General features: G+C 52.8%; 3 protein-coding genes across 10 annotated transcripts; 1 reads left to right on the top strand and 2 right to left on the bottom strand.

Annotated features, from left to right (window-relative positions):
- Nucleotides 1-330: 330 nt before the first annotated feature.
- Nucleotides 331-5,900, bottom strand: tsen2 (TSEN2 tRNA splicing endonuclease subunit). 8 transcript variants are annotated; one of them, XM_080521766.1, is made up of 11 exons: nucleotides 5,551-5,900; nucleotides 5,401-5,479; nucleotides 5,299-5,338; nucleotides 4,495-4,625; nucleotides 4,244-4,291; nucleotides 3,815-3,865; nucleotides 3,042-3,186; nucleotides 2,885-2,921; nucleotides 2,675-2,786; nucleotides 838-927; nucleotides 331-511 (listed from the first exon to the last, which is right to left on the bottom strand). In XM_080521766.1, the coding sequence occupies exons 1-11, from the start codon at nucleotides 5,731-5,733 to the stop codon at nucleotides 399-401; spliced, it is 1,029 nt and encodes a 342-aa protein (XP_080377892.1). In that variant the 5' UTR covers nucleotides 5,734-5,900; the 3' UTR covers nucleotides 331-398. The 8 variants fall into 8 exon arrangements, with proteins under 8 accessions (XP_080377892.1, XP_080377896.1, XP_080377894.1 ...); XM_080521770.1 differs by having other exon boundaries at nucleotides 838-896; XM_080521768.1 differs by having other exon boundaries at nucleotides 4,499-4,625.
- Nucleotides 5,901-8,253: 2,353 nt separating this feature from the next.
- Nucleotides 8,254-11,397, bottom strand: LOC308148321 (MKRN2 opposite strand protein-like; the record flags this gene model as incomplete). Its single annotated transcript, XM_080521777.1, has 4 exons — nucleotides 8,254-8,467; nucleotides 10,634-10,802; nucleotides 10,917-10,966; nucleotides 11,141-11,397. 4 exons carry the CDS (start codon nucleotides 11,395-11,397, stop codon nucleotides 8,254-8,256), a joined length of 690 nt encoding a protein of 229 aa, XP_080377903.1.
- A 3,426-nt stretch (nucleotides 11,398-14,823) lies between these two features.
- On the top strand, nucleotides 14,824-25,287 carry mkrn2 (makorin, ring finger protein, 2). Its single transcript, XM_080521776.1, is given in 12 exon segments — nucleotides 14,824-14,915; nucleotides 16,922-17,050; nucleotides 17,154-17,302; nucleotides 18,112-18,240; nucleotides 18,308-18,480; nucleotides 19,854-19,919; nucleotides 20,197-20,345; nucleotides 23,085-23,098; nucleotides 23,217-23,397; nucleotides 23,949-23,971; nucleotides 23,974-24,098; nucleotides 24,995-25,287. Coding segments are annotated over 12 exon segments (1,317 nt in total). The 5' UTR covers nucleotides 14,824-14,889; the 3' UTR covers nucleotides 25,148-25,287.
- Nucleotides 25,288-25,874: the final 587 nt, after the last annotated feature.

Raw genomic sequence — 25,874 nt, 5'->3', positions numbered from 1 at the left:
CTCGTTCAGTCAGGACGAAGTGGAGTTAGAACTCGTTCAGTCAGGACGAAGTGAAGTTAGAACTCGTTCAGTCAGGACGAAGTGGAGTTAGAGCTCGTTCAGTCAGGACAAAGTGGAGTTAGAGCTCGTTCAGTCAGGACAAAGTGGAGTTAGAACTCGTTCAGTCAGGACAAAGTGGAGTTAGAGCTCGTTCAGTCAGGACAAAGTGGAGTTAGAACTCGTTCAGTCAGGAGGAAGTGGAGAGTTAGAGTTCATTCACCACTTTGAGGAATTCAAACAACACCAGACAGTTTGATGTTGATTTCTGAAAACTTTATTCAAACAGTCTGTTCATGTTCAGCTGGAAATGTGTCAATAATACTTTGATGATCAGGTGACTCAGCAGATTGAGATGTTGATCAGGTGACTCGGCAGATTAAGAAGTTGATCAGGTGATTTGCTGTTCGGCCAATCAGATGTCGTCCTGCTCCACCCGCTCCCGAGAAGAGACCCACCGGCTGACCAGGACCTCCTGCAGGAAGAAACAGGTCAGCAGTGAGTGGGTGGGAGGAGTCAGCAGTGACTGGGTGGGAGGAGTCAGCAGTGACTGGGTGGGAGGAGTCATGCAGGTCTGCTGGCGAAGCTGTTCAGGTTTAACCTTTTAACTCCTTCCCTTCAGACCCTGCATCTACCTGGTTCTACCTGCATCTACCTGGTTCTACCTGCATCTACCTGGTTCTACCTGGCTCCTGGATCATGGAAACACACGCGGTCCTCTGGAGGCATTAAGACTTGAACCAGTACATGTTAACCCATGTCGTGTTGGGCAGCACAAACCCTCCGGTGCTGCAGACTCACCTGAACCTCCAGTCGTCTCAGACACTGCGGGGAGTCCAGCTCGGCCTCTGATAGGTCGGCTGGGTAAACCACATAACACAGCATGAGTTCCTGGAAAGCAAGGCACAGGTTAGGTTAGGTCACAGTGTGTTATAGGGTTAGGGTTAGGTTAGGATAGGTTAGGTCACAGTGTGTTATAGGGTTAGGGCTAGGTTAGTTTAGGTTAGGGTTAGGTCACAGTGTGTTATAGGGTTAGGGTTAGGTTAGTTTAGGGTTAGGTTAGTTTAGGGTTAGGTCACAGTGTGTTATAGGGTTAGGGCTAGGTTAGTTTAGGTTAGGGTTAGGTCACAGTGTGTTATAGGGTTAGGGTTAGGTTAGTTTAGGGTTAGGTTAGTTTAGGTTAGGTCACACTGTGTTATAGGGTTAGGGTTAGGTTAGGTTAGTTTAGGGTTAGGTCACAGTGTTATAGGGTTAGGGTTAGGTTAGGTCACAGTGTGTTATAGGGTTAGGGTAGGTTAGGTTAGGTCACAGTGTGTTATGTGTTATAGGGTTAGGGTAGGCTAGGGTTAGGTTAGGTCACAGTGTGTTATAGGGTTAGGGTAGGTTAGGGTTAGTTTAGGGTTAGGTTAGGTCACAGTGTGTTATAGGGTTAGAGTAGGTTAGGGTTAGTTTAGGGTTAGGTTAGATCACAGTGTGTTATAGGGTTAGGGTAGGTTAGTTTAGGGTTAGGTCACAGTGTGTTATAGGGTTAGGGTTAGGTCACAGTGTGTTATAGGGTTAGGGTTAGGTTAGTTTAGGGTTAGGTTAGATCACAGTGTGTTATAGGGTTAGGGTTAGGTTAGGGTTAGGTCACAGTGTGTTATAGGGTTAGGGTTAGGTTAGGTTAGTTTAGGGTTAGGTCACAGTGTTATAGGGTTAGGGTTAGGTTAGGTCACAGTGTGTTATAGGGTTAGGGTTAGGTTAGTTTAGGGTTAGGTTAGATCACAGTGTGTTATAGGGTTAGGGTTAGGTTAGTTTAGGGTTAGGTCACAGTGTGTTATAGGGTTAGGGTTAGGTTAGGCTAGTTTAGGGTTAGGTCAGTGTTATAGGGTTAGGGTTAGGTCACAGTGTGTTATAGGGTTAGGGTTAGGTTAGTTTAGGGTTAGGTTAGATCACAGTGTGTTATAGGGTTAGGGTTAGGATGGTTTAGGGTTAGGTCACAGTGTGTTATAGGGTTAGGGTTAGGTTAGGTTAGTTTAGGGTTAGGTCACAGTGTTATAGGGTTAGGGTTAGGTTAGGTCACAGTGTGTTATAGGGTTAGGGTAGGTTAGGGTTACTTTAGGTTAGGGTTAGCTTAGGGTTAGGTCACAGTGTGTTATAGGGTTAGGGTAGGTTAGGTTAGGTTAGGTCAGTGTGTTATGTGTTATAGGGTTAGGGTAGGCTAGGGTTAGTTTAGGGTTAGGTTAGGTCACAGTGTGTTATAGGGTTAGGGTAGGTTAGGGTTAGGTTAGGTCACAGTGTGTTATAGGGTTAGGGTAGGTTAGATCACAGTGTGTTATAGGGTTAGGGTAGGTTAGATCACAGTGTGTTATAGGGTTAGGGTAGGTTAGATCACAGTGTGTTATAGGGTTAGGGTAGGTTAGATCACAGTGTGTTATAGGGTTAGGGTAGGTTAGGTTAGGTTAGGTCAGTGTGTTATGTGTTATAGGGTTAGGGTAGGTTAGGGTTAGGTTAGGTCACAGTGTGTTATGGGTCACACAGGTCGGAGTTCAGTGTTATAGGTCACAGATCATAGGTCAGTTTGTTATAGGTCACACAGGTCAAAGGTCACAGCAGGGATCCAGCCAGATGACAACAACCTGGCGGGCCGACCCGTTACCTTGGAGACGTTCGCCGTGATCCTGCTGAGAGCTGCCAGGGACCGCCAGGAAAATGGGCGCAACGCCAAACCCCTGAAGGCGCCATCGGCTCGCTGGACGACCACGGAGTAGCTGAGCCACCGTGATGCGTTCAGGGACACGCAGGAGATTCCAGCGTCAGGGAGAAAACACTTCAACTCTGACACAGTGTGTGTGTGTGTGTGTGTTACCTGGCGTGGTAGAACGGAGGTCCTTTCCTGTACAACACTAGAAACCGACGGTGAAATGAAAACATGAAGACAAATCAGATGAAAGTTGACATGAACAGTTGTGACTTTAGCCCCTTCCCCACTTCGCAGGCCACGCCCACATGTGCTTGAGTCTTACTAAAGTCGACGCCATACTTGGCCCCGCCCCCTCCTTTGGGGACCCACCCCCTGCTGCGACAGTGGTGATAGGCTGCATAGGAACTGACAAAGTCTGGACGCAGAGACCGGAACCTTCTCCACAGGTCCACCACCGACAGGGGCTCCTGGCCAATCAGAGACAGAGACACGGCCCTCCTGGCCAATCAGAGACAGAGACACGGCCCTGCTGGCCAATCAGAGAGAGAGAGAGAGAGAGAGAGAGAGAGAGAGAGAGAGACAGAGACGGGCCTCCTGGCCAATCAGAGACAGAGACGGCCCTGCTGGCCAATCAGAGACAGAGACGGCCCTGCTGGCCAATCAGAGAGAGAGACGGCCCTGCTGGCCAATCAGAGAGAGAGAGAGAGAGAGAGAGAGAGAGAGACAGAGACAGAGACGGGCCTCCTGGCCAATCAGAGAGAGAGAGAGAGAGAGAGAGAGAGAGAGAGAGAGAGAGAGAGAGAGAGAGAGAGAACGGGCCTCCTGGCCAATCAGAGAGAGAGAGAGAGAGAGAGAGAGAGAGAGACGGGCCTCCTGGCCAATCAGAGAGAGCGAGAGACAGAGAGAGACAGAGACAGAGAGAGACAGATAGAGAGAGAGACAGAGAGAGAGAGAGAGGGGGAGACAGAGAGAGAGACAGAGAGAGAGAGAGAGAGAGACAGAGAGAGACAGAGAGGGGGAGGGGGGGAGAGAGAGAGAGAGAGAGAGAGAGAGAGAGAGAGAGAGAGAGAGAGAGAGAGAGAGAGAGAGAGTTACCTGGTGCAGGTAGACAGACAGGCAGCCCAGACCATAAACCAGGAAAAAGGTCTGTTAAAAACAGAGTAAAGTTTTAAAGGAGTTATGAAGAAAAGGATTATGGGTAATGTAGTGTTCTAGTAATGTTAAAGCAGGGTTCTCCAGCCTCAGTCCTTGAGGACCCCTGCAGGTTTAGCTCCTCCCAGTTTCAGCACACCTGATTGCAATGAAGGGCTGTTATTGGGCTTTATTCACAACCTTGGTGATGACATCATCAATAGATCCAGGTGTGTTGAAGCAGGGAGATGACATCATCAATAGATCCAGGTGTGTTGAAGCAGGGTGATGACATCATCAATAGATCCAGGTGTGTTGAAGCAGGGAGAGAGTAAAACCTGGAGCGGCTCCAGGACCTGGTTGGACCCTCAGGTAAAGTAATGAGTTACTAACCTCCTCCAGGGTGAGAAGAAGGAACTCTGACACACTCTGCTGCCCCACCTGCACACACACACTCACAGTATGTGAGACACACACACACACACACACACACACACACACACACACAGTAAACACACACACACAATAAACACACACCCACACACACACACACAATAAACACACACACACACACACACACACACACACACACACACACACACACACACACACACACACACACACACACACACACACACACACACCTACTTCAATGTCCAGACCAGGACCAGGACCAGGACCAGGACCAGGATCAGGACCAGGATGGATGTTGGACTGAGGGGGGCCCTGGTCTGGACTGGGTCCAGGGTCCTGGTTCAGGTGTGGCAGGTCGGGCCTGTGGGGGTGAAGGTGTGTCAAGGTGAACCAGAACCAGAACCACAACACCCCCATACCGTACGGCTCCGTACCACAACGCCCCCATACCGTATCTCCCGTACCACAACGCCCCCATACCGTATCTCCCGTACCACAACGCCCCCATACCGTATCTCCCGTACCACAACGCCCCCATACCGTATCTCCCGTACCACAACGCCCCCATACCGTATCTCCCGTACCACAACGCCCCCATACCGTATCTCCCGTACCACAACGCCCCCATACCGTATCTCCCGTACCACAACGCCCCCATACCGTATCTCCCGTACCACAACGCCCCCATACCGTATCTCCCGTACCACAACGCCCCCATACCGTATCTCCCGTACCACAACGCCCCCATACCGTATCTCCCGTACCACAACGCCCCCATACCGTATCTCCCGTACCACAACGCCCCCATACCGTATCTCCCGTACCACAACGCCCCCATACCGTATCTCCCGTACCACAACGCCCCCATACCGTATCTCCCGTACCACAACGCCCCCATACCGTATCTCCCGTACCACAACGCCCCCATACCGTATCTCCCGTACCACAACGCCCCCATACCATAGTACCTGGTAGGTGGACTGGTTCTGGTTCTGGTAGGTGGACTGGTTCTGTTAAGGTGGATGTGGACTCACCTGGTCTGAGGGGTCTCAGGTAGAACCAGGTCCTGGGGGTCTGGAACAGATCAGGTCAGCTGACAGCAGCAAAGCTTCTGATTGGAGGAGACAGAGACTCACCTGGTCTGGATCTGTCCCCCCATTGGTCCAGGCTTGGACCTGGTCTGGATCTGGACAAGATCCCTTTACCAAAGTAACCCTGAAACAAGACCAGAACCTCAGGCTCATGTGGATTCCCTGGGACCTGGTCTGAGGCGGACTGGTCCCGACCTGTTTGTAGACCTGCTGGATGTGGTCTGGGTCCCAGACCAGCACGTGTTGGTTGATCAGATCCGCCCTGAACTGGTCCTGGTTCTGGTCCTGCTCCCTGGTGGAGCGGAGACCTGGTAGAGGACCCTGGTAGTCTTCCTGGATCCGGGTCCTCCGCCTGGGGGCCCGGAACTCGGCCTGCATGGTACTGGGGGGGTCCCGGTGTCTCGGTGTTTGGGACTGAGTGGCTTCCGTGTTACCTGGTGACTTCCGGCTGCTGCTTCAGAGCGAAACACACCGGAGCTGCTGAGGGTCACGTGTTTGATTCAGATCACGTGTCTGATGAAGGTTAACGTCCGTCCCTTCAGTGAGTCTGTCCGGCGTGACGATCTGCTGCAGCTGCGCGCGCTCAACTACGCTACATCGTCACATCCGGGTCCCGTCGCGTCACTGCGGGGCACGTCCGAATTGTCCCTCCTATCTCCTTATCTGTGGACTTTACCTTAACCCTGTGGATGACGTCATGGGGTAAAGAAAGGGTGTTAGGGGGCTTCTTAAAGGAGTCAAGGAAAGGTGTTAGGAGGCTTCCTAAAGGAGTTAAGGAAGTTGTTAGGAGGCTTGCTAAAGGAGTCAAGGAAAGGTGTTAGGAAGCTTCCTAAAGGAGTTAAGGAAAGGTGTTAGGAGGCTTCTTAAATGAGTGAAGGAAAGGTGTTAGGAGGCTTCCTAAAGGAGTTAAGGAAGTTGTTAGGAGGCTTGCTAAAGGAGTCAAGGAAAGGTGTTAGGAGGCTTCCTAAAGGAGTAAAGGAAAGGAGTTAGTAGACAAAAGGAGGCTAGGGTTAGTCACTACGTCAGGTCTTGTCTCACTACGTCAGGTTCTGTCTCACTACATCAGGTCCTGTCTCACTACGTCAGGTTTTGTCTCACTACGTCAGGTCCTGTCTCACTACGTCAGGTCTTGTCTCACTACGTCAGGTCCTGTCTCACTACGTCAGGCCTTGTCTCACTACGTCAGGTCCTGTCTCACTACGTCAGGTCTTGTCTCACTACGTCAGGTTCTGTCTCACTACGTCAGGTCTTGTCTCACTACGTCAGGTCCTGTCTCACTACATCAGGTCCTGTCTCACTATGTCAGGTCTTGTCTCACTACGTCAGGTCCTGTTTCACTACGTCAGGTCTTGTCTCACTACGTCAGGTTCTGTCTCACTACGTCAGGTCTTGTCTCACTACGTCAGGTCCTGTCTCACTACGTCAGGTCTCATTACGTAATTGAAATTTCGTTGTGCAGTGCATCTCTGATGTAATTATCTATCTTCTGCTGCTCCACCTTCTGCTGCTCCACCTTCTGCTGCTCCACCTTCTGTTGCTCCACCTACTGTTGCTCCACCTTCTGCTGCTCCACCTTCTGCTGAACCACCTTCTGCTGCTCCACCTTCTGTTGCTCCACCTACTGTTGCTCCACCTTCTGCTGCTCCACCTTCTGCTGAACCACCTTCTGCTGCTCCACCTTCTGTTGCTCCACCTACTGTTGCTCCACCTTCTGCTGCTCCACTAAAGGAGGAACTTCAGTCCCATAAATCTACAAAGTGAAACTCTTGAACGTCAATCAGTTTAATTCTTAAAAAAACAAAAAACAAATCAGAGACGAAACTTTCTGCTTCCAAGAAACAAAGTGAGAGGAATTGTTGTTCAGAGGAGTCGTTCAGAGGAGTCGTTCAGAGGAGTCGTTCAGAGGAGTCGTTCAGAGGAGTCGCTCAGAGGAGTTGTTCAGAGGAGTCATTCAGAAGAGTCGTTCAGACGAATCACTCAGAGAGTTGTTCAGAGGACTTGTTCAGAAGGATCACTCAGAGGAGTCGCTCAGAGGACTCGTTTAGAGTAGTCGGTCAGAGGAGTCGTTCAGAGGAGTCGCTCAGAGGAGTTGTTAAGAGGAGTCATTCAGAGGAGTCGTTCAGAAGACTCGTTCAGACGAATCACTCAGAGAGTTGTTCAGAGGACTTGTTCAGAAGGATCACTCAGAGGAGTCGCTCAGAGGACTCGTTTAGAGTAGTCGGTCAGAGGAGTCGTTCAGAGGAGTCGCTCAGAGGAGTTGTTAAGAGGAGTCATTCAGAGGAGTCGTTCAGAAGACTCGTTCAGACGAATCACTCAGAGGACTCGTTCAGAGGAGTCGCTCAGAGGAGTCGTTCAGAGGAGTCATTCAGACGAATCACTCAGAGGAGTTGTTCAGACGAATCACTCAGAGGAGTTGTTCAGAGGAGTCGTTCAGAGGAGTCGCTCAGAGGAGTCACTCAGAGGAGTCGTTCAGAGGACTCGTTCAGACGAATCACTCAGAGGAGTCGTTCAGAGGAGTTGTTCAGAGGAGTCGTTCAGAGGAGTCGCTCAGAGGACTCGTTCAGAGGAGTCGTTCAGAGGAGTTGCTCAGAGGAGTTGTTCAGAGGAGTCACTCAGAGGAGTCGATCAGAGGAGTCATTCAGAGGGCTCGTTCAGACTAATCACTCAGAGGAGTCGCTCAGAGGAGTTGTTCAGAGGAGTTGTTCAGAGGAATCGTTCAGAGGAATCGTTCAGAGGAGTCGTTCAGAGGACTTGTTCAGACGAATCACTCAGAGGAGTTGCTCAGAGGAGTTCTTCAGAGGAGTCGCTCAGAGGAGTCGTTCAGAGGAGTCGTTCAGAGGACTCATTCAGACGAATCACTCAGGTGTCATTCAGGGGTCTAGACTGGGAGGTCAGGGGTCAGCCGGGGGACTGGTGTTGGTCCACCAGGAGGAAGTGGTGCTTCTGGAGGTGGCGGTACAGGGACGTGTACTTGGAGACCCTCCTCATCCTCGGCAGGATGAAGGTACGAGTGAAGTCGTCTCTGCTCATGGCGCCGCGCCGCTCCGCCGCCAGAACGCCGTTCAGGAAGTGGAGACAGAAACTGAAGCAGTTATGGTCAACCTCGTCGAACCTGAGACGCAAAAACACACACAGGTGTGTCCAGGTGTGAACAGGTGTGAACAGGTGTGAACAGGCGTGTCCAGGCGTGTCCAGGTGTGAACAGGTGTGAACAGGCGTGTCCAGGTGTGAGCAGGTGTGTCCAGGGGTGTCCAGGTGTGAACAGGTGTGAACAGGTGTGAACAGGCATGTCCAGGTGTGAACAGGTGTGAACAGGTGTGAACAGGTGTGAACAGGCGTGTCCAGGATGAACAGGTGTGAACAGGCGTGTCCAGGTGTGAACAGGTGTGAACAGGCGTGTCCAGGCATGAACAGGTGTGAACAGGTGTGATAAGGCGTGTCCAGGTGTGAACAGGCATGTCCAGGCGTGTCCAGGCATGAACAGGTGTGAACAGGCGTGTCCAGGTGTGAGCAGGTGTGTCCAGGGGTGTCCAGGTGTGAACAGGTGTGTCCAGGTGTGAACAGGTGTGAACAGGTGTGAACAGGTGTGAACAGGCGTGTCCAGGACGAACAGGTGTGAACAGGCGTGTCCAGGTGTGAACAGGTGTGAACAGGCGTGTCCAGGCATGAACAGGTGTGAACAGGTGTGATAAGGCGTGTCCAGGTGTGAACAGGCATGTCCAGGCGTGTCCAGGCATGAACAGGTGTGAACAGGCGTGTCCAGGTGTGAACAGGTGTGATCAGGCGTGTCCAGGCGTGAACAGGTGTGAACAGGGGTGAACAGGGGTGAACAGGCAAGTCCAGGTGTGAACAGGCGTGAACAGGTGTGAACAGGTGTGTCCAGGGGTGTCCAGGTGTGAACAGGTGTGAACAGGCATGTCCAGGTGTGAACAGGTGTGAACAGGTGTGTCCAGGATGAACAGGTGTGTCCAGGTGTGAACAGGTGTGTCCAGGTGTGAACAGGTGTGTCCAGGTGTGAACAGGTGTGTCCAGGTGTGAACAGGGGTGAACAGGTGTGTCCAGGTGTGAACAGGGGTGAACAGGTGTGTCCAGGTGTGAACAGGTGTGTCCAGGTGTGAACAGGGGTGAACAGGGGTGAACAGGTGTGAACAGGTGTGTCCAGGTGTGAACAGGTGTGTCCAGGTGTGAACAGGGGTGAACAGGTGTGAACAGGTGTGTCCAGGTGTGAACAGGGGTGAACAGGTGTGAACAGGTGTGAACAGGTGTGTCCAGGTGTGAACAGGGGTGAACAGGTGTGAACAGGTGTGTCCAGGTGTGAACAGGGGTGAACAGGTGTGAACAGGTGTGTCCAGGTGTGAACAGGGGTGAACAGGTGTGTCCAGGTGTGAACAGGGGTGAACAGGTGTGTCCAGGTGTGAACAGGGGTGAACAGGTGTGTCCAGGGGTGAACAGGTGTGTCCAGGTGTGAACAGGGGTGAACAGGTGTGAACAGGCGTGTCCAGGTGTGAACAGGTGTGAATAGGTGTGAATAGGTGTGTCCAGGTGTGAACAGGTGTGAACAGGTGTGGACAGGTGTGAACAGGTGTGAACAGGTGTGTCCAGGTGTGAACAGGTCTGGACAGGTGTGAACAGGGGTGAACAGCGGTGAATAGGTGTGTCCAGGTGTGAACAGGGGTGAACAGGGGTGAACAGGTGTGAACAGGTGTGGACAGGTGTGAACAGGGGTGAACAGGGGTGAACAGGTTTTTCCAGGTGTGAACAGGTGTGGACAGGTGTGAACAGGGGTGAACAGGTGTGGACAGGTGTGTCCAGGTGTGAACAGGGGTGAACAGGTGTGTCCAGGTGTGAACAGGGGTGAACAGGTGTGTCCAGGTGTGAACAGAGGTGAACAGGTGTGTCCAGGGGTGAACAGGTGTGTCCAGGTGTGAACAGGGGTGAACAGGTGTGAACAGGCGTGTCCAGGTGTGAACAGGTGTGAATAGGTGTGTCCAGGTGTGAACAGGTGTGAACAGGTGTGGACAGGTGTGAACAGGGGTGAACAGGTGTGAACAGGTGTGTCCAGGTGTGAACAGGTCTGGACAGGTGTGAACAGGGGTGAACAGGTGTGAACAGGTGTGGACAGGTGTGAACAGGGGTGAACAGGGGTGAACAGGTTTTTCCAGGTGTGAACAGGTGTGGACAGGTGTGAACAGGGGTGAACAGGTGTGGACAGGTGTGAACAGGGGTGAACAGGTGTGTCCAGGTGTGAACAGGTGTGTCCAGGTGTGAACCAGCTCACCTGTGCCAGGCCGGGTCCCATCTGGGTCCTTGAGAGAAGTGGTCCAGGTACTGGTCCCACTGGTCCAGCAGGTGGAACATGTCGGGTCCAACCAGAGGGACACACACACAACGCTCCCAGCCAATCAGGTCCCTCCGTACCCCAGAACTGGTGTAGTTATACACAACACCTGCACACACACACACACACACACACACACACACGGTTGGAGCACACACACACACACACACACACACACACACACACACACACACACACACACACACACACACACACACACTACCTTTGGTACTGGAGATTCCAGTATGAAGATCTGATTCTCCATCAAAGTCGCTGAAAAGCAAGAGAAAGATTAATTTAGTCTAGTCTCACCTGGTCTCACCTGGTCTGGTCTCACCTGGTCTCACCTGGTCTGGTCTCACCTGGTTTGGTCTCACTAAGTCAACATGCTGAACTTGTGTGTTTCACAGTGTGTGTGTGTGTGTGTGTGTGTGTGTGTGAGTGTACCTGGTGAGGCTGCCCGCTGCAGGAGCCACCAGCAGACAGCAGGGGGAGTTGTGAGCATTGCTAAAGGGGGGGGGCAGGCTGATGGGGGCCTGGAGCAGCCGGCCCCCCCTCAGCGGCTCCCCGCAGCTCGGACACTGGTCGGGGAGGGAGAGGCAGAAGATGTGCTGCTGGCAGTGGCTCACCCTGATCATCCCTCCTCCGTCAGCCTCCGTCACCCTGATCATCCCCCCTCCGTCAGCCTCCGTCACCCTGATCATCCCTCCTCCGTCAGCCTCCGTCAGCCTGTCACTCCTCCATTGCTTCAGTGGCTCTTCTGTTGTTCGATGCCCCTCCCCCCTCCACCCCACGGTTGCCTGGCGACAGCCTATCAGGTTGCTGGTTCTGTCTGGCAGACGGTCATGTGACCTGCCTCACCTTTTGCAGGTGACCTTTGGACTGTCGTCATGGATACAGGTGAGCTGTCGCTCTGACGCTGCAATGCATTCTGGGACTTGAACTATTTCTTGAACAATAAACATACAAAGAAGACGTAAATACAAGAAAAGACAAAGGACTGGAGGCTTAGTGAGAGAAACTCTACTAGAAATATACTTCTACTGTGTCTGCATGAGGACACACAGGAAACACACACAGGAAACACACAGCAAACACACACAGGAAACACACAGCAAACACACACAGGAAACAGGAAACACACACAGGAAACACACAGCAAACACACACAGGAAACACACACAGGAAACAGGAAACACACACAGGAAACAGGAAACACACACAGGAAACAGGAAACAGGAAACACACACAGGAAACACAGACAGGAAACAGGAAACACAGGAAACACACACAGGAAACAGACACAGGAAACAGGAAACACACACAGGAAACAGGAAACACACACAGGAAACAGGAAACAGGAAACACACACAGGAAACACACACAGGAAACAGGAAACAGGAAACACACACAGGAAACACACACAGGAAACAGGAAACACACACAGGAAACAGGAAACACACACAGGAAACAGGAAACAGGAAACACACACAGGAAACAGACACAGGAAACAGGAAACACACACAGGAAACAGGAAACACAGGAAACACACACAGGAAACAGGAAACAGGAAACACACACAGGAAACAGGAAACAGGAAACACACACAGGAAACAGGAAACACACACAGGAACCAGGAAACACACATAGGAAACAGGAAATAGGAAGCACACACAGGAAACAGGAAACAGGAAACACACACAGGAAACAGAAAACAGGAAACAGGAAACACAGGTAGAGTTGACTGCAGCTCTAGAGAGTTATACAGGTAGAGGTGAGAGGAGTACAGGTTAGGGTTATGGGGTTAGAGGAGATATACAGGTTAGGGTTAGGGTTAGGGGGTTAGAGGAGTCATACAGGTTAGGGTTAGGGGGGTTAGAGGAGTCATACAGGTTAGGGCTAGAGGACTCAGGGTTAGAGTCAGGGTTAGGGTTAGGGTTAGGGGGGTTAGAGGAGTTAGGTTAGGGTTAGAGTTACGGTTAGAGTTAGGAGAAGAGGGTTAGAGGAGTCATACAGGTTAGGGTTAGGGTTAGGGTTAGAGTTAGGGTTAGGGGGGTTAGAGGAGTCATACATGTTAGGGTTTGAGTTAGGGTTAGGGTTAGGATTAGAGGGTTAGAGGAGTCATACAGGTTTGGGTTTGAGTTAGGGTTAGGGTTAGGATTAGAGGGTTAGAGGAGTCATACAGGTTAGGGTTAGAGTTGGGATTAGAGGGTTAGAGGAGTCATACAGGTTAGGGTTAGAGTTCGGGTTAGAGTTGGGATTAGAGGGTTAGAGGAGTCATACAGGTTAGGGTTAGAGTTAGAGTTTGGGTTAGAGTTAGGATTAGAGGGTTAGAGGAGTCATACAGGTTAGGGTTAGAGTTAGAGTTAGGGTTAGGGTTAGGGTTAGGGTTAGAGTTAGGATTAGAGGGTTAGAGGAGTCATACAGGTTAGGGTTAGAGTTAGGGTTAGAGTTAGGATTAGAGGGTTAGAGGAGTCATACAGGTTAGGGTTAGAGTTAGGGTTAGGGTTAGAGTTAGGATTAGAGGGTTAGAGGAGTCATACAGGTTAGGGTTAGAGTTAGGGTTAGGGTTAGAGTTAGGATTAGAGGGTTAGAGGAGTCATACAGGTTAGGGTTAGAGTTAGGGTTAGAGTTAGGGTTAGAGTTAGGATTAGAGGGTTAGAGGAGTCACACAGGTTAGGGTTAGAGTTAGGGTTAGGGTTAGAGTTAGGATTAGAGGGTTAGAGGAGTCATACAGGTTAGGGTTAGAGTTAGGGTTAGGGTTAGAGTTAGGATTAGAGGGTTAGAGGAGTCATACAGGTTAGGGTTAGAGTTAGGGTTAGGGTTAGAGTTAGGATTAGAGGGTTAGAGGAGTCATACAGGTTAGGGTTAGAGTTAGGGTTAGAGTTAGGGTTAGAGTTAGGATTAGAGGGTTAGAGGAGTCACACAGGTTAGGGTTAGAGTTAGGGTTAGGGTTAGAGTTAGGATTAGAGGGTTAGAGGAGTCATACAGGTTAGGGTTAGAGTTAGGGTTAGGGTTAGAGTTAGGATTAGAGGGTTAGAGGAGTCATACAGGTTAGGGTTAGAGTTAGGGTTAGGGTTAGAGTTAGGATTAGAGGGTTAGAGGAGTCATACAGGACTGAAATCCACTGATCAGTGATTCTCCAAAACCAAGTTTATCAGGTACAGCAAAAAGAAAGGACGGATTAACTTTATAAATGGCTTTTTGTGCGTCCGGTGACGTAACGCTAGCTTGTTGTCATAGCGCTTGGACCGTTACCTTATTGTGGAAGGTCAGAATATCTTCCTTTTCTGGGTTTCCGGTTGCTGAGTCCAGATGATTGCAGAGGATGTAGTGTAACGGCACCTTAACGTATTGAAGGTGTCGCTCTGGTGAGGACAGGTAACTAGTCTGGTTACCCTAACCCTAACCCTTTCCTCTGGGTACAGATGGACCTGGAGCCCTCGAAAACCCCTCGAAAACAAGAATCTGGTTAGGTTAGGTTAGGTTAGGGAGTCTTCTGAAAACAATTTGATTTTCTCTGGATTTATGGATGTACAGTAATGTACATTGTTATGAATTCATTGTACAATTATGAGAAAATACTACAGTGAATCCAGTTGAAAATTGGCACAGAGGTACCTGGGAGCCTGTTGAACAAGAATCTTTGTTTTCTGAAAACAATCTAATTTCCACAGAATTCTTGTTACAATTATCTTGTACAGTGCTGTTGTTGTGATTTTGCTTGTGGGGGTTAGAACACAAATGACACAGGAGGGCACACACAAAGTGAAATAAACAATAGACCTATAGGAAACATAAAATGGCTCGTCCATACAGAACACCTGGTTTCTTTCTTGAGGTGATTGTGTGTATTTATTTACCTGACTGGTCTTCAACTGCTGTTATGAGAGATTTCTCATTATTCCGCACAAGTTAGTTTGCTAAGAATTTAGCCGATTTGTTGTTCTGCTGGAAGTTGTTATAGCTTCGTTGTTCAACGTGAAATCAGTTGATTTTCTTAAATAAGATGCTGTATAGTTCTAATCAAATTGATTTATTGGAATTTGTATTGATCAGGATTGATTGATTTATTGTGTTTGGCGGGAGTTTCGGGGTCGGAATCTTTGTGTTGGTCGCAGTTTCCGGTCGGAACACTGAGGCGGGACACCGCGGAGTGAAGCTGGGCTGTTTGTGTCAGAAGCTCCGCGAGGACGATGAGCACCAAACACGTGACGTGCAGGTGAGTCCGCGGGAGTCCGCCTCACCTGTCCGGGAGCCGCGGGGGTCTCCGGGGGTCGGTCCGGTTCCGCCGGGTTCCGCTTGGTTCCGTCCGGTGCTCATGTTTTTAGCCTTTAGCGGTTAGCGCCGCGTGACGTCACGCTTCTTCGTTTACCTGAGTTCTTCATGGAGCTGCGTCACTTCGTCCCGACACGAGAGCACTGAGGTTGGTAGCGCCGTCGCCTCCCTATAGGAGGGTTGCAGGTTCGATTCTCCGGGGTCTTCCGTGTCCTTGAGCAAAATTGCTCCGTGGCTCCGCCCCCTGGTGTGTGAACGCGTGAATGTGACCAACGATGGAAAGCACATGAAACGTAATCAAGTCACCTTGTTACCATGGCAACAGACTGGCTATGTTGGAGTTCAGTGTCGGTGAGAAGCGTCCAATAGAATCTATCCGTCATTATTATTGTTATTCCTTATGACTGAAAAGACACTGTGCTAACATGTCAACACATTTTACTCAGAACGCTGCACAACGCCGCGCTGCACAACGCCTCCCTGCACAACGTCTCCCTGCACAACGTCACGCTGCACGTCGCGCTGCACAACGTCGCGCTACAGAACGTCGCGCTACACAACGCCAGGCTGCACAACGCCAGGCTGCACAACGTCGCGCTGCACAACGCCGCACTGCACAACGCCGCGCTGCACAATGCCTCCCTGCACAACGCCTCCCTGCACAACGTCACGCTGCACGTCGCGCTGCACAACGCCAGGCTGCACAACGCCAGGCTGCACAACGTCACGCTGCACAACGCCAGGCTGCACAATGTCAGGCTGCACAACGCCTCCCTGCACGTTGCGCTGCACAACGTCGCGCTGCACAACGCCACGCTACACAACGTCATGCTGCACAACGTCACGCTTCACAACGCCACGTTTCACTACGTCACGCTGCACGTCACGCTACACAATGTCGCGCTGCACAACGTCACGTCGCGCTGCACAACGTCACGCTGCACAACGTCACACTGCACAACGTCACGCTGCACAACGTCACACTGCACAACGTCACGCTGCACAACGTCACACTGCACAACGCCTCCCTGCACAACGTCGCGCTGCACACCGTCACATCATGCTGCACAACGTCGCGCTGCACAACGTCACGCTGCACAACGTCACGTTGCACAACGTCACGCTTCACAACGCCGCGCTACACAACGTCACGCTGCACAACGCCTCCCTGCACACCATAACGCTGCACACCGTCACATCACGCTGCACAACGGCATGCTACACAATGTCACGCTACACAACGTCATGCTACACAACGTCGCGCTGCACAACGCCACGCTACACAATGCCACGCTTCATAACGCCACGCTGCACGTCACGCTGCACAACGCCACACTGCACAACATCACGCTACACAACGTTGCGCTGCACAACGTCGCGCTGCACACGTCACATCACGCTGCACAACGCCACACTACACAACGTCACGCTGCACAACGCCACGCTTCACAACGCCGCACTACACAACGCCACGCTACACAACGCCACACTACACAACGCCACGCTTCACAACGCCACGCTACACAACGCCACGCTACACAACATCATGCTGCACACGTCACATCACGCTGCACAACGTTGCGCTGCACAACGTCACGTTACGCTGCACAACGCCACGCTGCACAACGCCACGCTACACAATGCCACGCTACACAACGCCACGCTGCACAACGTCGCACTGTACAACGTCATGCTGCACAACGTCCCGCTGCACAACGTCGCACTGCACAACGTCATGCTGCACAACGTCCCGCTGCACAACGCCACGCTGCACAACGCCGCACTACACAACGTCACGCTGCACAACGTCCCGCTGCACAACGCCACGCTGCACAAGGCCGCACTACACAACGTCACGCTGCACAACGTCATGCTGCACACCGTGACAGATCAGAGGAGCTGCTGTGTGAATGGTTGCCACGGTGATGAGCAGCAGGTGTTGTACTGCAGGTACTTCCTTCACGGGGTGTGCAGAGAGGGAAGCCGCTGCCTGTTCTCTCACGACCCAAGTACCAGCAAACCCTCCACCATCTGCAAGTTCTACCAGCGGGGGGCCTGCGCCTACGGAGAACGCTGCAGGTAACTCCACCCCTCAGCTAACTCCACCCCTCAGCTAACTCCACCCCTCCGTCCTGCTGATGTCCTATCATACCTAACTGTGTGTGTGCGTGTGTGTTTCCAGATATGACCACGTCAAACCATCAGTCCGAGGTGGAGGTGGAGGCGGGGGTGGAGGCGGGGGTGGAGCTTTAGAGGACCCAGTAGAAGGAGGTGGAGCTGGAGGCCGTGGAAGGGGCGGGTCCAAGAGGAGTCTGGTTCTGAGAGACAGAGGTGTGTGTGTTTCAATAGGTGGAGCAGACGGAGTGTGTGTTTCAATAGGTGGAGCAGACGGAGTGTGTGTTTCAGCAGGTGGAGCAGACGGTGTGTGTGTTTCAATAGGCGGAGCAGACGGAGTGTGTGTTTCAGCAGGTGGAGCAGACGGAGTGTGTGTTTCAATAGGTGGAGCAGACGGAGTGTGTGTTTCAATAGGTGGAGCAGACGGAGTGTGTGTTTCAGCAGGTGGAGCAGACGGTGTGTGTGTTTCAGCAGGTGGAGCAGACGGTGTGTGTTTCAGCAGGTGGAGCAGACGGAGTGTGTGGGTGGAGCAGACAGTGTGTGTGTTTCAATAGGTGGAGCAGACGGTGTGTGTGTGTGTGTGTGTTTCAGCAGGTGGAGCAGACGGAGTGTGTGTGGGTGGAGCAGACAGTGTGTGTGTTTCAATAGGTGGAGCAGACGGTGTGTGTGTGGGTGGAGCAGACAGTGTGTGTTTCAATAGGTGGAGCAGACGGTGTGTGTGTGTGTGTGTGTTTCAGCAGGTGGAGCAGACGGTGTGTGTGTGTGTGTGTGTGTGTGTGTCAGCAGGTGGAGCAGACGGAGTGTGTGTGTGGGTGGAGCAGACAGTGTGTGTTTCAGCAGGTGGAGCAGACAGTGTGTGTGTGTGTGTGTGTGTGTGTGTGTGTGTGTGTGTGTGTGTGTTTCAGCAGGTGGAGCAGATGGTGTGTGTGTTTCAGTAGGTGTAGCAGACGGTGTGTGTGTTTCAGCAGGTGGAGCAGACGGAGTGTGTGTTTCAGTAGGTGTAGCAGACGGTGTGTGTGTTTCAGCAGGTGGAGCAGACGGAGTGTGTGTGGGTGGAGCAGACCGGCCGGTGGTGGAGGCGGGGGCGGGGGCGGGGTCGTCTCCTCAGTCGTACGTCGACGCCATCAGGACCGGCCTGGAGGCGCCAGAAGGAGGTGTGGTTTCCACAGTGCTGCTCTCTGATTGGCTGGAGGCTGGCTGAACACCACTGTCCTCCTGCAGAGCTGCACCTGGGGGGCGGAGCCTACCGACCGGCCCTGCTGTGTCCCTATGCTGCTGCCGGACGTTGTTACTATGAGGACGCCTGTCCCTATCTCCATGGCGACCTGTGTGAGGTGTGCAGGCTGCAGGTGCTCCACCCTCATGACCCCGAGCAGCGGAGAGCACACGAGAAGGTTTGACCCCCCCCCCCCCCCCGAGGGCTCCCCATGGCTCAGTCCCCCTAGAACCCCCCCTCACACCTCCCTCCCCCCCAGAACCCCCCTCATACCTGTGTTCCCCCAGACCCCCCCCTCACACCCACTCCCCCCCAGAGCGCCTCTCACACCTGTATCCCCCCAGAACCCCCTCACACCACCTCCCCCCCAGACCCCCTCACACCTGTGTCCCCCCCAGATCCCCCCTCACACCACCTCCCCCCCAGAACCCCCCTCACACCTGTGTCCCCCCAGACCCCCCCTCACACCTCACTCCCCCCCAGAACCCCCCTCACACCTGTGTCCCCCCAGACCCCCCCTCACACCTCTCTCCCCCCCCAGAACGCTCCTCACACCTGTGTCCCCCCCAGATCCCCCCTCACACCACCTCCCCCCAGACCCCCCCTCACACCTGTGTCCCCCCAGACCCCCCCCACACCACCACCCCCCCAGAACCCCCCTCACACCTGTATCCCCCCAGAACCCCCTCACACCACCTCCCCCCCAGACCCCCCTCACACCTGTGTCCCCCCCAGATCCCCCCTCACACCACCTCCCCCCCAGAACCCCCCTCACACCTGTGTCCCCCCAGACCCCCCCTCACACCTCACTCCCCCCCAGAACCCCCCTCACACCTGTGTCCCCCCAGACCCCCCCTCACACCTCTCTCCCCCCCAGAACGCTCCTCACACCTGTGTCCCCCCCAGATCCCCCCTCACACCACCTCCCCCCAGACCCCCCCTCACACCTGTGTCCCCCCAGACCCCCCCCACACCACCACCCCCCCAGAACCCCCCTCACACCTGTGTCCCCCCAGACCCCCCCTCACACCTAATCTCCCCACCAGAACCCCCCCTCACACCTGTGTCCCCCCAGACCCCCCCCCCACACCTAATCTCCCCACCAGAATGCCCCTCACACCTGTATCCCCCCAGAACCCCCTCACACCACCTCCCCCCCAGACCCCCCTCACACCTGTGTCCCCCCAGATCCCCCCTCACACCACCTCCCCCCCAGACCCCCCTCACACCTGTGTCCCCCCAGATCCCCCCTCACACCACCTCCCCCCAGACCCCCCCTCACACCTAATCTCCCCACCAGAACCCCCCCTCACACCTGTGTCCCCCCAGACCCCCCCCCCACACCTAATCTCCCCACCAGAACCCCCCCTCACACCTGTGACCCCCCTCACACCTGTGTCCCCCCTCAACCTCCCTCACACCGCCCCCCCAGAACCCCCCTCACACCTGTGTCCCCCCAGAACCCCCCTCACACCACCCCCCCAGACCCCCCCTCACACCTCCTCCCCCCCAGAACCCCCCAGACCCCCCCTCACACCTGTGTCCCCACAGGTGTGTCTGGCGGCCTTTGAAGCGGACATGGAGAAAGCGTTTGCAGCTCAGCTCAGTCAGGACAAGGTGATTCATTCACACACGCTGACAGACTGTTGTTACCACGGTGATACTGTGTTGATACCTGTCGTTACCACGGTGATACTGTGTTGATACCTGTCGTTACCACGGTGATACTGTGTTGATACCTGTCGTTACCACGGTGATACTGTGTTGATACCTGTCGTTACCACGGTGATACTGTGTTGATACCTGTCGTTACCACGGTGATACTGTGTTGATACCTGTTGTTACCTCGGTGATACTGTGTTGATACCTGCTGTTACCATGGTGACGGTTTCAGGTGTGCTCCATCTGTATGGAGGTGGTGGTGCAGAAGCTCAACCCGTCTGAGCGCCGCTTCGGCATCCTGTCGTCCTGCTGTCACACTTTCTGCCTGTCCTGCATCAAGCAGTGGCGTTGTACTCGCAACTTCTGCAACAAGATCATCAAGTGAGATGACACACACACACACACACACACACACACACACACACACACACACACACACACACACACACAATTGAAACAATTCAAACAGACAGTTGGACTCGTGTTTCCTTTTTACGAAAGGAAAACTACTAAATACTGCAATGAATTGTGGGACCAGTTGATGTTGAATGAACCAAACATGTTATGGAATAAAGATACTTATTTAAAATCACATAACTAAACCAATATAAAGATGTATACATTATATATGCACATTATATAATGTATCCAAAATAAATACTGAATAAAATGTATCTTCAGGAGCATATTCATGTGGACCAATAACATATTGATGTAGTAATCTTCAAAGCTCCTGGAGGGCTTTCATTGTTGTGGTAGTACACTGTGGTAGTACACAGTGGTAGTACACAGTGGTAGTACCTAGTGGTAGTACACAGTGGTAGTACACAGTGGTAGTACACAGTGGTAGTACCTAGTGGTAGTACCTAGTGGTAGTACCTAGTGGTAGTGCACAGTGGTAGTACACAGTGGTAGTACACAGTGGTAGTACCTAGTGGTAGTACACAGTGGTAGTACACTGTGGTAGTACCTAGTGGTAGTACACAGTGGTAGTACACAGTGGTAGTACACTGTGGTAGTACACAGTGGTAGTGCACAGTGGTAGTACACTGTGGTAGTACACGGTGGTAGTACACGGTGGTAGTACACGGTGGTAGTTACACAGTGGTAGTACACAGTGGTAGTACCTAGTGGTAGTACACAGTGGTAGTACCTAATGGTAGTACCTAGTGGTAGTACACAGTGGTAGTGCACAGTTGTAGTTCACAGTGGTAGTACACAACAGTGGTAGTACCTAGTGGTAGTACACAGTGGTAGTACACAGTGGTAGTACACAGTGGTAGTACCTAGTGGTAGTACACAGTGGTAGTACCTAGTGGTAGTACACAGTGGTAGTACCTAGTGGTAGTACACAGTGGTAGTACACAGTGGTAGTACACAGTGGTAGCACCTAGTGGTAGTACACAGTGATAGTACACAGTGGTAGTACCTAGTGGTAGTACCTAGTGGTAGTGCACAGTGGTAGTACACTGTGGTAGTACACTGTGGTAGTACACAGTGGTAGTACACAGTGGTAGTACCTGGTGGTAGTACCTAGTGGTAGTACACAGTGGTAGTACACAGTGGCAGTACCTAGTGGTAGTACCTAGTGGTAGTACCTAGTGGTAGTACAGAGTGGTAGTACACAGTGGTAGTTACCTAGTGGTAGTACCCAGTGGTAGTACCTAGTGGTAGTAACCTAGTGGTAGTGCACAGTGGTAGTACACAGTGGTAGTACCTAGTGGTAGTACCCAGTGGTAGTACCCAGTGGTAGTACACAGTGGTTGTACCTAGTGGTAGTGCCTAGTGGTAGTACACAGTGGTAGTACCCAGTGGTAGTACACAGTGGTAGTACACAGTGGTAGTACCTAGTGGTAGTACACAGTGGTAGTACACTGTGGTAGTACACAGTGGTAGTACACAGTGGTTGTACCTAGTGGTAGTACCTAGTGAGTAGTACACAGTGGTAGTGCACAGTGGTAGTACCTAGTGGTAGTACCTGGTGGTAGTACACAGTGGTACTGCACAGTGGTAGTACACAGTGGTAGTACCTAGTGGTAGTACCTAGTGGTGGTACCTAGTGGTAGTACACAGTGGTAGTACCTAGTGGAAGTACCTAGTGGTAGTACCTAGTGGTAGTACACAGTGGTAGTACACAGTGGTAGTACCTAGTGGAAGTACCTAGTGGTAGTGCACAGTGGTAGTACACAGTGGTAGGGGGTTAGGTTTCAGTAAGGCAGAGGGGGAGGTTACGGTAAGGCAGAGGGGGAGGTTACGGTAAGGCAGAGGGGAGGTTACGGTAAGGCAGAGGGGGAGGTTACGGTAAGGCAGAGGGGGAGGATACGGTAAGGCAGAGGGGGAGAATACGGTAAGGCAGAGGGGAGGTTACGGTAAGGCAGAGGGGAGGATGCGGTAAGGCAGAGGGGGAGGTTACAGTAAGGCAGAGGGGGAGGTTACAGTAAGGCAGAGGGGAGGTTGCGGTACGGCAGAGGGGAGGTTACGGTACGGCAGAGGGGGAGGTTACGGTACGGCAGAGGGGGAGGATACGGTAAGGCAGAGGGGAGGTTACGGTAAGGCAGAGGGGAGGATACGGTAAGGCAGAGGGGAGGTTACAGTAAGGCAGAGGGGAGGTTACGGTACGGCAGAGGGGGAGGTTACGGTACGGCAGAGGGGGAGGATACGGTAAGGCAGTGGGGGAGGTTACGGTAAGGCAGAGGGGAGGTTACGGTAAGGCAGAGGGGAGGATGCGGTAAGGCAGAGGGGGAGGTTACAGTAAGGCAGAGGGGGAGGTTACAGTAAGGCAGAGGGGAGGTTGCGGTACGGCAGAGGGGAGGTTACGGTACGGCAGAGGGGGAGTTACGGTACGGCAGAGGGGGGAGGATACGGTAAGGCAGAGGGGAGGTTACGGTAAGGCAGAGGGGAGGATACGGTAAGGCAGAGGGGGAGGTTACAGTAAGGCAGAGGGGAGGTTACGGTACGGCAGAGGGGAGGTTACGGTACGGCAGAGGGGAGGTTACGGTAAGGCAGAGGGGGAGGATTACGGTAAGGCAGAGGGGAGGTTACGGTAAGGCAGAGGGGGAGGTTACGGTAAGGCAGAGGGGGAGGATACGGTAAGGCAGAGGGGAGGTTACGGTAAGGCAGAGGGGGAGGTTACGGTAAGGCAGAGGGGAGGTTAGAGACTCAGAGACGTCCAGTGAAGAACCTGGACGCTGCTCCTGCTGAAGCTGGACCCCCCAGTGCAAGACCCCCCCCCCCCCACCCCCCCCCCTGCAGGACCCCCCCTCCCCAGTGCAGGACCGGTTCAGGGGGACAGACAGGTGATCCAGGTCCTTGTCCTGCAGGGTCTTGTCCCAGAATGCCGCGTCGTCTCTGAGTTCGTCATCCCGTCTGTCCACTGGGTGGAAGACCAGGACGAGAAGGACCACCTCATAGACCTCTTCAAGTCCGGGGTCAGGTGAGTGTCCCCCCTGTCTGTCCCCCTGATCCCTGTCCCCCCTGATGCCTGCCCCCCTGTCCCCCCCGATCCCTGTCCCCCCTGATCCCTGTACCTCCAGTCTGTCCCCCTGATGCCTGCCCCCCTGTCCCCCCCGATCCCTGTCCCCCTGATCCCTGTACCTCCAGTCTGTCCCCCCTGATGCTGCCCCCCTGTCCCCCCCGATCCCTGTCCCCCTGATCCTGTACCTCCAGTCTGTCCCCCCCGATCCCTGTACCTCCAGTCTGTCCCCCCCGATCCCTGCCCCCCCTGATCCCTGTACCTCCAGTCTGTCCCCCCTGATCCCTGTACCTCCAGTCTGTCCCCCCCGATCCCCCTGCCCCCCCTGATACCTGTACCTCCAATCTGTCCGCCATGATCCCTGTCCCCCCTGATCCCTGTACCTCCAGTCTGTCCCCCCCGATCCTGTCCCCCCTGATCCCTGTACCTCCGGTCTGTCCCCTGATCCATCATCCTCCTGGTCTCACGGTGTCCTGGTCTCTCTTTGTCCCCCGGTCCTGGTTCCGGTCCAGTAAGAAGTCCTGTAAGTACTTCGACAGGGACGAGGTTCATGTCCCTTCGGAGGACACTGTCTGTACCTTCATGCTTTTCCTGATGGACGGCGAGCAGAACCAGAACCGGTCCGGACCCGCAAGCAGCTCAGCTCAGCAGGGGGGGTCCGGGTCAGTGCCACCGCCGCCATCTTGGTAGTGCTTCACTGTGGTGTGTTATTGTAGTGTGTTACTGTAGTGCTTCACTGTAGTGCTTCACTGTAGTGTGTTACTGTAGTGTGGTACTGTAATGCTTCACTGTAGTGTGTTACTGTAGTGTGTTACTGTAGTGCTTCACTGTAGTGCTTCACTGTAGTGTGGTACTGTAGTGCTTCACTGTAGTGCTTCACTGTAGTGTGTTACTGTAGTGTGGTACTGTAGTGCTTCACTGTAGTGCTTCACTGTAGTGTTTCACTGTAGTGCTTCACTGTAGTGTGTTACTGTAGTGTGGTACTGTAGTGCTTCACTGTAGTGTGGTACTGTAGTGCTTCACTGTAGTGCTTCACTGTAGTGTGTTACTGTAGTGTGGTACTGTAGTGCTTCACTGTAGTGTGTTATTGTAGTGTGTTACTGTAGTGCTTCACTGTAGTGCTTCACTGTAGTGTGTTACTGTAGTGTTTCACTGTAGTGCTTCACTGTAGTGTGTTACTGTAGTGTGGTACTGTAGTGCTTCACTGTAGTGTGTTACTGTCGTGTTTCACTGTAGTGCTTCACTGTAGTGTGTTATTGTACTGTGGTACTGTAGTGCTTCACTGTAGTGTGTTATTGTACTGTGGTACTGTAGTGTTTCACTGTAGTGCTTCACTGTAGTGTGTTATTGTACTGTGGTACTGTAGTGCTTCACTGTAGTGTGTTATTGTACTGTGGTACTGTAGTGTTTCACTGTAGTGCTTCACTGTAGTGTGTTATTGTACTGTGGTACTGTAGTGCTTCACTGTAGTGCTTCACTGTAGTGTGTTATTGTAGTGTGGTACTGTAGTGCTTCACTGCAGTGTCACCATGCTAACGTTGTCTGTCTTACGTTGTAGTTCATGAACAACGTGCGACTGTGGGACTTCATCGAGGAGCGCGAGCAGCGCTCGGCCCCGCCTCTCCATGATGACATCACTGAGCTGAGGGAGGTGTTTATGCAGATGTCAGGACCGAGTCAGGAGGAGACTCCGCCCACTGACGACCAGTAGTCACCATGGCAACCTGCACCACGTCAATTAGCACTTTGAAATGTCACGGAAACGAGACGTGGAAGAGTTTTTATTTATTTATTGGTAAATAAACATAGTGACATCATCCGCAGCGTTTGTTTCCACCAATCAGCTCAGAGTTTTTCACAACAAAACAGTTCAATAAACAATCCAAGAAAACTTCCTGTGATGAGTCGTCATGTTGCTAGGGAGCAGGACTGGTTACTAGGAACAGGACTGGTTGCTAGAGAGCAAGACTGGTTGCTAGAGAGCAAGACTGGTTGCTAGAGAGCAAGACTGGTTACTAGGGAACAAGACTGGTCATTAGGTGTGGTTGCTAGGGAACAGGACTGATTGTTAGGTCTGGTTACTAGGGAAGAGGACTTGTGTTCATTTCTGTGTGTGTGTGTGTGTGTGTGTGTGTGTGTGTGTGTGTGTGTGTGTGTGTGTGTGTGTGTGTGTGTGTGTGTGTGTGTGTGTGTGTGTGTGTGTGTGTGTGTGTGTGTGTGTGTGTGTGTGTGTGTGTGTGTGTGTGTGTGTGGCTTTAATCCCATCAGAGCTCCTAAATCCTAACAGCTGAGAGCAGAAAGTCATGGACAGGTCTCCTCCTCTTCCTCCTGCTCCTCCTCCTCCTCCTCCTGCTGTTCCTCCCCCTCCTACTGCTGTTCCTCCCCTCCCCCTCCTCCTCCTGCTCCTCCTCCTCCTCCTACTGCTGTTCCTCCCCTAC

The sequence above is a fragment of the Blennius ocellaris genome (assembly GCF_963422515.1).
Source record: "Blennius ocellaris genome assembly, contig: SCAFFOLD_69, whole genome shotgun sequence".
In the NCBI taxonomy this organism is placed as follows: domain Eukaryota; kingdom Metazoa; phylum Chordata; class Actinopteri; order Blenniiformes; family Blenniidae; genus Blennius; species Blennius ocellaris.
The sequence above is the reverse complement of the archived record's forward strand: the minus strand, read 5'-3'. Positions and strand labels throughout refer to the sequence as shown.

What these genes read in the sequence shown, in the direction of transcription:
- tsen2 (XM_080521765.1), bottom strand. Translation starts at nt 5,733, where the DNA reads ATGCAGGCCGAGTTCCGGGCCCCCAGGCGGAGGACCCGGATCCAGGAA. An exon ending in CCTGAGACCCCTCAGACCAG is followed by an intron (nt 4,626 to 5,298) that starts GTGAGTCCACAT and finishes TCACCCCCACAG; the next exon opens with GCCCGACCTGCCACACCTGA. An exon ending in TGTCTGTCTACCTGCACCAG is followed by an intron (nt 3,187 to 3,814) that starts GTAACTCTCTCT and finishes CTGATTGGCCAG; the next exon opens with GAGCCCCTGTCGGTGGTGGA.